Consider the following 13,864-nt stretch of genomic DNA (forward strand, 5'->3'; position numbering starts at 1 on the left):
TGGAGGGAAATATAATGTAATTTATAACATTAAAATTTCAAGCATCCAAGAGTAGCTCTTGGCTGCGTTCTACAGAACGTCACTTTGTTTACTGGGAGTTAAGTGGCCTGTTATGTGCTAGTTTTTGTATTTTAGTAATTATAAAAGAGTAAAAAATGTAGCCCAGCTAACACAGAGCTTTAAGCTAGATTAACAAAAGCTAGTCGCAATAACAAAGCCTATTTTACAAGTCACGTCAAGGTTAATTAGTTGAAGGTAAGTCAAATTTCTTACCCTGCAGTGCATGAACAATGCTGATCCCCTAGCTTGCTATTTAAGATGGCGATCACAACGAGATGCAGCTTATCACAATTACATTGTGTCCTGTATATACTTTGCATCGACCTTTTCAACAATAAAAACATTTATATAAATTTCCAATTCATAATTAATGCCCTTTTGGAGACTTTAAGTTGAAATGCGATCTTCCTGGGCCCAAGAAAAATCACTTGTGTCCTACTGTGATATTTGCCACAGCGCTCCTCACAAAATGTTGAATATTTGTCAGAGTGAGTACAGGCGGCGGGGCTCAGCAATAAGTCAATTTCACCTGCTGTGGCAGCGTAATTTATAAGCCGACTTCATTATTTTATCAATTTTTTATTTTATTTGGTTTATGAGTGCTCTGATGAGTCAAACTGCAGAGAAATATGGCAATAATTTTAAGCATTTTCAAGCACTTCACTAAAGATTAAAGCATTTTAATGACCTCGAAAACACACTCAAATTCAAGCATTTTCCCAGATTTCAAGCACCTGTACAAACCCTGTTTGTAACTCACAGTTCGTACCTTCATTCCAGTCTTTATGCGCTGTCTCCTTGAGCCTCGGCCGACCTCGACTCCGTTTTATGGTTGGAATCTGGCACTTGTTCACATCTTCGTCCTCCTCCCCATTTTCTTCTTCTTCGTCCATGGCGCCCACGCTGCAGGTACGCCCCAACCGCCTCATGGGACTTTCATCCTCTGAGTTTTCAAAGGGCTCGTTCAGGACCTCGGTGGTCTCAGAGATGGTCTCTGTTGTGACGCTGCTGTTTATAGTCTTTCTTTTGCGGCCCCTCTTCTTCAGTGCAACATTCCTCTGCAACACAATTACCAGTGAAAGAGTAAAGCATCAAAACAGGCGGTTTAATGGCTTTTACACATAGAGTGGCCAATAATTCGTAAACCTTGGGTTTGTTTAGCAAGGATTTTAGAAAAGCATGAATTGTGAGGATTGACCGATATGGGTTTTTGAGGGACGATACCCATTCTTAGTATTAAGTGGAGGTCGATAACACCGACATTTTGGAGCAGATAATAATTTGTTGTAAAAGCTTAAAAATTGCCGTAAGACATTTTTAATAATGCGGAAAAATTAAACAACATCAAATAATATTTGTTAGAAATTCAATCAAAACTTTAATACCTGTCTGAAACATTTTAAAGTAAAAAAATTAGAATTTTCACACAACATGACTAATCTTTCACCGAAACCAAAAACAAACAGTGCAAGATAAAAAAATAGGCTTTGCAGCAACTCGTATAAAGGTACATTAAAACTTAAATAGCTTCCTGATTCTTTTTTTTTTTTTTACAATAACTAAATGAAAATGTCAATACAACCAACATGACCGAACGTAAAACAAAAAATGCATTGAAATTTCAACAAGGCTCGCAAATTGAAAAGCGTGGGCACTCCTCTTATAGAGCCAAATTGATGAACTTATGTTATGGTAACAGATAATCACTTGGCCTTTCACTTTAGCATGCTTTTTATGCTCTCGCTCGATCACAAACACATACCTTTGATTGACGAACTAATGTTGTGGTAAGAGCTAATATATCAGTCCCGACCTGAACTTGCGTCCCTAAGATAAGTTAATCACACTTTCAACGCAGTCGCTTAATCACAGACACGCTTTTCTAACACGGCTTATTAAAAATCTATTATCAGCGGTCTTGATTCAAAGGCATGTCAGTACTGAAGAGTTAGCAGAGCTGCCGCCGTTTACTCTGCGCTAACATTATTCTTCAGTCCCCGGTCGCTTAACCAATCAGAAGGCATGGAGTGGGTAGTGTCTTAGACAGCGGGAGGAAAGGAAGGGAGACTCTTGATGTTCTGCCTCACGCTCCTGCCAGAAACAGATCCTCTCCCTAGTGCCTAGTGACAGTTTTGTGTCGTCAAACATTGAACGACCCCCCCAAACCAAACCCCCACCCCCCCCCCCCCCACACACACACACTTTGTTAGCAAATACGTCGAGCATTCTCAAACAAATGCAAGTTAGGATTAATATTGCTGTCATCCAGAGTCTCACCATGCTGCGTGCAGCTGCAGTTAATATATTTGTCTTCAAGTCAGGTGTCTACACTGCTACCTCCTACCTGCCTCTGCTCGGCTGCATCAGAGCCTAAATAATTGACCCGTCGAATAAATGAAAATGGCGATACCAGTGTCCGTCAAATTCCCAAATATGAGTGCTGATAATCGGTCGACCTCTATGAAGCACATACAGTATGTCACAGTCAAGGCCCAATAGCTGGATGTGGCCTGCGAGAACGTTTTCCAAGACCCCTGAGACTATCAGTTATTGTATAATACACAAAAAAATAGTGTTATGGTATTTGGGAATGTGTTTTTTAGTGAATATAATTTTGCACTTTATTTTATTGTATTTCAATGTTTTAAAAAAGTTTAAAAGAGGTGAATGATAGAACATTGGTATTTTAATTAGTTTTATAAGTCAATTCAGCCCACATTTGCTAAAACAGAAACTATAGGCCACTGATGGTGCCTGAATAATAATGGTTAGCGTTGCTAAGCCAGCTTCTAGGACCGATCTTGAAAATTAAAAATATTGTAATTTAATATAAGTGCACATAATACACCACATAAATATTTCCTTATTTTAAGCCCTGAGCCTGTATTTAGTTTAACCGTAAGCTCTTAGCTTAAGTATCTGCACTGTCATAGCTTTATGGGTCGCTAGCTGCGACTAGCACAACGTTAGCAGTTTGTTTCATTTAATGGTTATGGGAATTTAATCTAAAGGGAATTTGTCTTTTTGTGCCAGTTGAAAATGAAAGACTATTGACATAGCTATAATCAAATATTGCTTTATTTATCCGAGTAAACTAGAATATCTTTCTTAGGTTTTCGGTAGGTTAGATTAGGCTCACTAGTCATCATTTGAAAGAAATTCAACATTCTATCAGTCTAGCCCTCGCCTTGTGGTCAAAGTTTTGATTTGGGACTCCATCCATTTGACTTTGACAACCCTGGTGTAAAGTATCAGTAGTATTGTGTAGCTGGCTGTAATATATACTTGACAAAATGATACAGTAGCTTACTCTGAAATACTATTTGGATAGCAGTTGAACCACATTTACAGCACAAATGCAATGTCAAATATTGAAAGAGTTTCACTTCAAACATGACTTATTGTATCGCTGTTCAATGTTTGACGACACAAAACTGTCACTAGGCACTAGGGAGAGGATCTGTTTCTGGGAGGAGCGTGAGGCAGAACATCAACAAACGATAAAAATCACCTTTCGCTTGGCTGCCAGCAAGGTATGAGTCTTTTTAAGGACGGGTGGCGAACCATCTGAGTCTAGTAAGTCTACGTCCTCTTCCACTTTCTGCACCACCTCTTCTTCGTTGTCGTCTTCACTGATGTTTTGAGGCGGCTGTACCCGCCTGCTCCAGGATGGTGCGTAGCGTCGTTCGTACGTCCTGTAGGGCACCTTGCAATGCATCTTGGTAAGTGTTTGTCGACGGCTATTAGCAGCAGAGCAGCTCCCTCGCTCGATTTTCTCCCAGCAGCTGGCCAGCTCCTTTAGACGTGCGCCCTGTGAACGCATGCAAGTGAAAAATATGGGAAATGTAAAGAATATAAAGCTGAGGTGCGTCGCATGAGACGCAGTTAAAAAGTTAAAGGTGGTGGATGTACGTTCAAAATATTCTCCTTGCTGAGGTAATCTGCTGTCTGAAATTAGGACTGTAGCTCCTTTTGATGCACGTGCAAGTATGTGACATTTTTAGATGCGCTCGAATAAGAAAATAAAATAAAAAAATATTCAAGTCAAGTCAACTTATGTTTATTTGTATAGCCCTTAATCACAAGAAGTATCAAAGGGCTGCACAGACCCTATTACAGACTATTATTACACCATCCCCTGATCTAAACCTACATGACGGCAAAGAAAACTTCTTGGCCGCGACCGACTTATCTGCTTGTGGAACTAGAAAATCTTACTCATTTTACTATTTGACTTCTTGCAGAGCAGGTCAATGTGCATACTATTGCATTTAATGACGACCTTGATGAGACGGAGCCGGACGTGTTGGATGGCCCATTCACTGAGATGGTCAATTCGAACACTGCAGAAAAAGAATTCGAGGCATTCGTAGATGAGGAGCTGATAAAGCTCACTCTATGTTTTTCTTTTGTGTGTTTACGTTTTACAGTTATTATGTTATTGCTTTATTGTTATTGTTTTGCACTTGTTGTTGTTTTTACACATTACGAGTGTCACTATATTGCGATTGCACTAACATTTAATTTACCATAACAGTATCAGACGTTTTTTTGCGTGTTGACTAAATGGAGGAAAAGTAAAATGTTATGCCTTGCTGTTGTTCAAAGATGTGTCACGAAAATGCTTTACTTTAGAGAAAATAATAAAACAGCTGTTTATTCATTTTGGGAGTAAATGGAGTTGTGGAAAGCTTGTTTGTTATCTATTAATAAAGTTTGACTGACCTATCTGACTGTTTTGTTGACATTCCCTTTAGCGCGACACCATTTAATGGTTGCATAACGTAACTACAGCCTCTACTGTAGCGCCTTATAATGCGGTGCGCCTTATGTATGGAAAACGTTTTAAAATATATCATTCATTGAAGGTGCGCCTTATTACACGGTGCGCCTTATAGTGCTGAAAATACGGTATATATTTCTCTCTAAAATTGATTTGATTGACTATACTTTATTTGTCAACATTTTCAGGTAGCCTTGTAGAAGTGCAGTTTATGTATCTTAATAGTAAAAGAGGAATATTCAGATCTAATGGTATCCAATCATTCAAAGTGTGATTGTAAAGTGCTGTAAAATGAGCAGAAATGATTTGGAGTGATGCTGACAGCGAGTGCGCGCCGCCTGTTTCTGGCTGCTGTTTGAACTCCGCGGCTAATCAAGCAAATATTTGTTAAGGCAAGCGAGCGTAAACACGTGCCGTCTGAGCGGGCACCTACCGTATGTATTAGAGTAAAATACACATTTTTCTTTTCCTAAAATGAACTCAAAGTTTGAGTGCATGTTACACACAAGGTACAGTATTACCATTTGTGCAATGATTAGAATATGACTGCCCACAGTCACATAAAACAGTGGGTCCTCGGTTATCACGAGGACCAAAACCACCCGCGATAAGTGAAAATCTGCGAAGTAGCGACGCCCCTTCAAAAAGAAAAACTTTTTTTTTTTAATTATAATTTTTTCAGACCCGGTTAATGGGGAACAAAAACACCCGCTAAAAGTGAAAATCTGCGAAGTAGCGACGCCCCTTCAAAAAAACAAAACAGAAAAAAAATCTCATCTCATTATCTGCACCGCTTATTCTTATTAGGGTCGCGGGGGGGCTGAAGCCCATCCCAGCCATCTCCGGGCAGTGGGCAGGGGACACCCTGAACTGGTTGCCAGCCAATCGCAGCTGGAAATCACATTAGTTCTCGCAGCGAGCCGAGTGATCCACCGCTAAGAGTCGTACAGCTGGGCGATTTTCCGTCCGCCCGGGACGATCGGAGACAAATTCACGGCAGGGTTTCTACTTGCGCCGCACCGCGGGTTAGGGGCTCGCTCGCGGGAGCGACCGAACGACACCCGCGGGTACTTTCGGGCGCGATACGCACGACACCGACACAGTTATGGGGTCCGGCGCACGTCTGCCGCCTTTCGCCCGCCGCCTTTCGCCCGCCGCCTTTCGCCCGCCGCCTTTCGCCCGCCGCCTTTCGCCCGCCGCCTTTCGCCCGCCGCCTTTCGCCCGCCGCCTTTCGCCCGCCGTGCGCGGACGACCGCCTGTCGTCGCGCCGCGCTACTGGGGTCGTCGGACGAGCGGGCTCCCCCCAGTTACGGGGGTAGCCCGATCACACCCGCCGCCTTTTCTCTTGTCGTGCCGTGTGACGCCGCGTCCGTCGAACTCGCTCCGTCGCGCGGCCCGGGAATGACCCAAGTCGCGGCGGTAAGAGCGCCGAATCCTATTCAATGGATCGCCAGTGATCTAGGTGACATGAAATGGCATGACATTTTATCTCATTATTAGAAAAAGTAATTATTAGTCATGGTAATGATGTTGGCCTGGAGAAGGATAGGCTGCCAGGCTGTACTTGTCACACCACAGGAAATGGTGCCTATGAACCCAGTGGTTAAGGGATCCAACCAACCAACCTACCAACCAATCAGAGACATATATAGAGTTGTCCTGAAAGATGTAAATAGACGCAAAAGCACGTAAGAAACAACTCTTTGGTGTATCTGATGATAAATCGGACTTTGGGGAACATTGAATGAGTACATTGTATAGTTTAAATTTTCAAAAAAGGATTTAAATCATGGCTGCACGTAACCAACAATGTTTGTCACTTACAATGCCTAGAATAAAATGATTGAATAGAATTTGTTAGTGTAAAATGTGAAATGTACAACGGAATTACCATTTGTCTCCGGTGCCGTGATGATGAGATAAAATCAAATGCCATTTCCAATCTTATCTACACTGTTGGGCATGCTACTTTCAAAAAGTGAATAGTTGTAGTTACTACTTCTGAACATGAAGTTACTACTGAGTTACTTTATAGTAAAAGTAACTAGTTACCATGGAAAGTAACTTTTTTCGGTCCTTTAAAAATAAGTTGTTTGTCAATGAATGTGAAGTGACATCTTTGACCGGAGTTTACTTGTAGAGAAGGGTTATAACAAGAACCTGATTTTTCGGCTTGGCTCTTTCAGGTCCAAAACTGCTCTCCTCGTTTTTGTTGTCGTTTTAGTACCTACATTACCAATTATTAGGTAACATGCACGGAATGTCTTAAAAAGGGGGAAGAATGAGGAAAAAAAAAAAGACTGAAATGGGGAAAAAAAAGAAAAAGAAAAAATCCAATAACAAAAGGAAAAAGACATAAAAGAAGAAAAAAGACTACACATGCTACACAGCAACACGTTAAAAATGAAAAACATGGGAAATATAATAAAAAATACCTATAAATCTACAACAAAAAGATGAAATAAAAACTATTTTTACTTTTTTGTGCTCAACAAATTTGAATTCAACGACAAAGAATCCTACTAAAATTAATATTGACCAATCAAAAGAGAAAAAAGGTGTCTCGGATGGAAACCGCTGTTGATTGGTGGGAAGCCAGTTCCCTTCGTTCACTCCAAAGAAACGGTTCGTTCGTGAACGACATGAGTCAAGTGATGTCCGATAAAAGGCTCACATTTTTAGCGACTCAGCCCTCGTTTACTTTAATAATAATAAGCACAATAATAAATACTTATATATTCATAGTAGCTATCTAACGTGTAAGGTGGTCGCTATTTTGAATGGTGACGAGATCTGAAAGGACGTGACGAAAACAACTGAGAGAAGAGAGGAAAACCGCGCCGCTGAAAATGCCGTTAAGTGTGCCAACGGGACACGTTGGCGTTCTGCAGCCAAAGTAACGCACCGCTTTTGACCGTCAGTAAAATTAACGGTGTTGAAACGGCAGAAAAATAATTAGATTACTCAGTTACTGAAAACATAACGCTGTTATGTAATGGCGTTATTTGTAACACTGGTCATCTAAAAGACTGGTGATGCAGTGGATATGATTCAGCACTTTCACCGCCCCAACCACAATTTGATTCCCATTACATCCACCTGCAAAGTTTGAGCTGAAAAAAATGTTAAGAAAATTTTATACCGATTTTCGATAAAAGATAAGGGATGCACTTCATAAATGAATAAATACGGGACATCCGTCCTCACCTGGCGCTGTTCCTTGGATGGGCCGGCGCCTGGTGACGGGGAAGAGCACACCCAGCGCAGAGCGTTGTGGTCAACCTCGTGACGGCGAGGATCGGCCCGCACTCTCTCCATGTGCCGAAGGATCAGTCGTTCTCTTCGGAGAAGCACTACCCTGGATTGTAGATGGAATGTTTACTTTCGACATATGCAAGTTAATTCCACACTACAAGCCGCTACTTTATTTCTGTATTTTAAACACTGCGGCTTTTAAGACAGGGTGGGTTATTCTTTTTTTTGTAGCGAACACACGAAAATGGCGAGCTGCTTTTTTCTTCAACCCCATGCGCTTAAAACACTACCTTTAAGAAAAATGCATTCATGTTTTGCCGACATTATTCATATAACACAAAATGGGAGGTTTGACAATGCTTTATTGAATATTTACAACATACTCACAATAATTCCATCCCTTACCCACAAATTAGGTACTAAATTTATACATCCGAATTGGACAGCGATGGAATTTATCCATCAAAAACGCTTCACTTCTCTTTCCGTATCATTGGTGTAAACATTAGGTTGCTGTAGTTTCCTTTAATCCTTGAGGAATGACACAATTTGGTCCATTACCGCGGAAACAATACAAAAAGATATGTCTGTGTTGCAATCTGGCACTATTCTCCACAATTATTGGCATTATACCCAACACAGCCCTCATTTGCGTTTTCTTTCGGCCCATTGAAAATATGTGCTTGTCGTTTTGACTGACAGAAACTTAGCCATCTTGAAAAGTCAAATGATCAAAAAACATGACTTAAACAACTCTGTGTAGATCTGAGAAAAATTATGCAGTTGAAAATGGCATCGGGTGTGCGACCCTCTTCAGCAAAGGCGTCAACAACAAATAACCCACGAGGTTGGCTCCAGGCTTAGAATATACGAAATGGAGTGTACGAAATTATTAAACAAAATGATTCAATTAAGTTTTAATTTTTACTACTTTGTTTCCGCACTGCAATGTTTAGCACATTCACCTGACACGCGAATAGTCCTCAGCTCGAGACCGGGTGGAAACATGTGTTAGTCTGGAGAGGGAGGGGCACCAGCAGGAAATGGAGCCCCTACGAACCTGGTGGTTAAGGGATCCATCTGACCAACCAAACTGTGTTATTTTCACACTAAACCGCAAGAGGGCGATCTAGGCCCGTGTTGACCATTTCATCCATGAGTGTGGCGAGTAGTCTACCTCTGGGACATACCGGTTGTTTACCAGTAAAAGTGACACAAAGAATGAAAATTTAATTGAATTAAGTGAATTGGAGTGAAGCTAATAGTTTGGTAAGAATGTTCTTTATGCTAGTTATCTGAATAACTCTTAACCTGTTACATTGTTACTGATATATGAGTGTGTCTAAGATATGCGTGCACATGTAAAGTTAGTATGCCGTGTTCTCTATTTTATTTAAATTTTCAATTGCCTTTCAAAATGACATGTATGTTATTGGTGTTGGATTTTATCAGAAGAATCCCTCCCAAAACTGCAACTTACATACATGTTTTTTCCTTCTTAATTATGCATTTGTTAGCTGGTTCCATTTATACTCAGGATAGACTTATAATTTCCGAAAATACGGTAGATTTTTATGGCTGTTTAAGTGTGCGGCTTGAAATCTGGTGAGGCTTGTACGAAGACAAAATCAAATTTTGTTTTTGGTGGTTGACATAGTCCGGAATTAACAGTACTTCAGAATAGCTGTAAAGTGTGTTCCATCATGCTGCGAAATGTGATAGACATCCAGACTAAAGGAAAAGCCAGCATGATAAGTTTATAAAAAAAGAATGCACTAGGTAAAAATATATAGTAATTTCTGCAGGAGCTAATGCCTAGGGTACTTAACCTGAACTACTTTCAATATTATACTGCACTTAAATAGATGCTTTGTTAAAAATATCCGTGGCCTGGATAAGCCAGTTGTCAAACACACACAAACCAAGGAAGTGTGCGATAGTCTTGCAGCGGGCAAACTGACCGTCCATCCTGTCTGTCAATCATGCTGAGGTGTTGCAGAGTGGCGGCGATGTCGTGCGGACACATCCCCGTGGCCCTGCTTATGCCTTTAACACTGACGTGTTTATCCGGCTGCCTATAAAGGTACTCTAGGACGACACTTTTCCAATACGCCAGGTAAGATAAGCGACCCAAATCTGACAGCGGCTTCTCGGGGGAGCCGGCTTGTCCTTCTAGCCTGCTAAGAAGGTAACCTGAAAGGCGAGAAAAAAAAGTTTTAATCAAGGGAGAAGCAGCTCATTGCAGATTTTCAGTTCTCAATTCAGTCGTCACGAGTACCAAGTGACAACACGCCCCGCTGTGGATTTCACCTTCAAATAGTCAAAATGAAGGAATCAGTTCTCAGTTCGCTCTGACAATTCTGGTCTACTAGTGATCCCAAGAGCCAAGAAGAGATCCGCAGGTTCGAGAGCATTCTCCATTCTGGTCCCAGAGCAGTGGAATGCTCTTCCCCCAGAGATTCAATCTGCAACCTCAGTGGAACTGTTTAAATCTAGGCTTAAAACACATTTCTATTCTATAGCATATGAATAACCTATATTTTATGTTGACAATATCTGTGTATTATTTGTTATTGCAACATCCATTGAAGCCTGGTCATCCTGGAAGGGGGATTACCTCACGTGCAGTCTCTTCTCAAGGTTTCTTCATTTTCCTTATGTTGAGGTTTTTGAGCTTTTCCTTGCCCTCATGTAGGTTTTAAATCAGATATATCAATAATAGTCCGTGTTTTGCAATAATCTGTGGTCTGTGCAGCCCTTTGAGACTCTTTGTTATAAAGGGCTATACAAATAAACATGACTTGACTTTTGCATTGAAGCCAAAGGAGGTGAAATAAATACGCGACAAAACATTGAGCGGGGGAGGGAGAAGGGCTAGCAGGCTTTCAAAGAAACCACAAGAGCGACGGTAACAAGCCAGCCAAGAACAAATATGGAAGTGTGTTTAATTAGTTTCATAGTCGCTCCCTTCGCACGTCAAGGGTCATCTCATATGAACTGCACAGAATTAATTAACGCTTTTTGCCGTGCGCCCACCGCTGAGAAACAAACAAGCAAATCTAATCGACAAACACTGAGCACTTTGCTCCAGCCATGATGAAAACACTTATCACTGAAATTCACAGGAGGATTTGTTAGGCTTTCTCCTGAAAGACATATTTTGCACTGTTTCCCAAAAGGGAAATATATACTTCATCACATGTGAGATGTTTTTTTTTTCAGTTATAAAAGATTAGAGATGTGATGTCGAGGTAAGATTTTAAGCCCGAGCCCAAACGCGACCCGAGTGGAAATTTGGGTTGGGTCTGACCTAAAATGACAATCATTGCTAGTGGTATGCGCCAGGATGGGCTTCTCTCTTGCAGACTTTTTGTTTTTAATGATCCAGGCGTAGCGCGTGTCCGTAATTGTTCTCAGTTTATATTTCTTTGTGCAGCACCCTTGGGGTGGATTCTGTCCTGCTTTTGTGCAAGCAGCCCTCGTCTACATGCTTAGCTCTGTGTGTCCCCGTCCATGGGTTAGATTGCCCTAAAGGGGGACGGAATCTATCGCGCACGCCGGTCCTCCACAAAGGAAAATAAATTAACAATTACAGGTAGACATTTTTTTTAAATCAGCGAGAGAGAATCCCTCTTCCTCTTAAATCAAAAGTCCTGACGAATAAAATATTAAAATTCAGGTTTTATTCAGGGTGGGTCTCAAGTTAATTGGTTGGGCTTGGGCTGGTAAGGGCTTCAACACCCGCGGGTCGGGCTGAATTTTATAGCCCCAATCTTACCTCTAATGTGATGCCATGAGATGCAACATTTGTTTAACCACAGATAAAGGATCATTTCTGGAACATTTTCTTCAATAGCTACATAAGACTTATACTTCAGCAAACCACCCCCCCACCCCAAAAAAAAAAAAACGTTCATGACATTTTAGTAGACAGTTAAAGGTTTTGATACACCATTTTGACACAAATATTCCTATAATGCTGATACTGCATAATTGCCACTTGGATGCAGTATGCAATTGTAGAGAGTTATAAATAAGGGCACTCTTTATTTTAATACTATTTTATTTTTCAACACAGGGATACTGCTGGAAGTGTGAATTTCCCTACGGGGATGAATAAAGTATCTATCTATCTATCTGTCTATCTATCTATCTCTTGACACCATTCAGAAACAAACAATAAAAAGTCATATTTTCCATGATATGTCTCCCTTCAAGACAAATGATGACATAACCCTTGGATCTGAAAAGAAGTCCTTCGGCATGATCTTCTGAACCAGAAAATGTGTTCATCTAAACAACTCAGATTTGCAGCGCTACATTTTCTAATAAAGCTCTGGAGGAGCTGAGAATTCAGCTGTGTTCAATCTCTCTTAATCCTCCCGTCTTTGTTACCGCTGCGCTCTTAATATCTCAGTGTGTCTCAACAGCTCCCCTAAGTGAACAGGAAATCAAATGTGCCATTATCTTTCAGCCTTATCTTCTGTGAATCAATTCTTGAAAGCAACTCTATTTTGGCAGTGACTCACTGACTGAAGTAAAACGTAAATGTAGTCTTACGCACGCATAAACAAGCAGACAAAAACAATTAGCTGTTCTTTGGCAGAACGCTCAATAAGATAATTGCTTTTTAACCATTGACAGCACAAATACATGTATAGAGTACATTGGATGTTTTAAAGTCATTTAAAAATTATAAGAAAATTAACCTTTATATAACGTGCATCTAAATTCTTACGTTTCATTCATGAAAGGTTCAAAGCAGACAAGAGCACCTTAAACAGCTGAAAGTGTGTGCTGTTTAAGAACAAAAAAAGCTAACAGGAAAAAGTGCCAGCAAAATGGAGCATTGAACAACTTACTGAAGTCAATAAGGAAACGTCCAAATCCTTGCCGTTGGTACTGAGGCATGATCATTATGCAGGAGACGTTGTACTTCTGCTGGCAGAGCTTTTCCTGCAGGGAAGGAGAAAAGGATCAAGTATGGCACTTGCATTGTCTTTGTCCATGGTGGTACATATTACCAAGCCAGAGATTTGTATCCAAAGACAAATTTAAATTGTTACTTTTTCGAAGGATCTATATCATGCAGAATACGAGTGTACCTCACTAGACGCTATTTTAGATCACACAAAAAGATTAACATATTGTGTACTCGTGTTTTTTTAAATCAATAATATTTGACTTTTTGTGACACTTTCTTTAACAAATACAACAGTAGAATTATCTTATTGATGCACAAGTGGAATTCAAAGGTCATACAGTACTTACTTACCATTTGCTATTAGAAAATGTTACTGATAATACAACGATTAGCTTTATTTTAAATTAATTTAAGTTATTAATCTTAAAAAGATATTCTCCAGCAATGTATACTTGAAAACGACCAACACTTTGAATATACTTATAATTCCACACATCCTTTAGCATGTGTGGTGCTGTGTTGGGCTTAAAGTGTGCCAAAAACAAGCACCATTTTCCTCTATGACACATGTCAAAGTCAAGGCACGTAGGTCAAATTTCTAAAGCCCTTGAGATGATTTTGATTCATAATTGGGTTATACACCAAGAATCAGGTACTTTTTTCCCCTACTGTTTGTAACTTCCCCTTGAAAAAAGTTTGGTTTTTGGTTATTAGATTTTTGCACTTGATTGTATTTCATTGTAAATATATTCCAGTTCAGTGAATGATAAAAAATGGCTATTATTTTTTTTTTCCTTTAAAACCTGCGTCTTTTAATTCTTTTGATTAATTTTAATTTTTAA

At 40.2% G+C, this 13,864-nt stretch overlaps 1 protein-coding gene across 3 annotated transcripts in view; it reads right to left on the reverse strand.

The window, feature by feature from the left end:
- kat6b (K(lysine) acetyltransferase 6B) overlaps positions 1 to 13,864 on the reverse strand; it is a 63,677-nt gene that overhangs the window by 4,201 nt on the left and 45,612 nt on the right. For all 3 annotated transcript variants that reach the window (XM_088324331.1, XM_088324330.1, XM_088324332.1), the window contains exons 12-16: positions 12,961 to 13,054; positions 10,060 to 10,291; positions 8,051 to 8,201; positions 3,572 to 3,871; positions 830 to 1,118 (exon numbers count right to left, since the gene is read on the reverse strand). In XM_088324331.1, the coding sequence (XP_088180457.1) occupies positions 830 to 1,118; positions 3,572 to 3,871; positions 8,051 to 8,201; positions 10,060 to 10,291; positions 12,961 to 13,054 (1,066 nt within the window). The remainder of the gene's footprint in view (positions 1 to 829; positions 1,119 to 3,571; positions 3,872 to 8,050; positions 8,202 to 10,059; positions 10,292 to 12,960; positions 13,055 to 13,864) is intronic.

Source organism: Urocampus carinirostris, chromosome 19 (genome assembly GCF_059441175.1).
Source record: "Urocampus carinirostris isolate Australia breed hairy pipefish chromosome 19, RoL_Ucar_1.0, whole genome shotgun sequence".
Lineage (NCBI taxonomy): Eukaryota > Metazoa > Chordata > Actinopteri > Syngnathiformes > Syngnathidae > Urocampus > Urocampus carinirostris.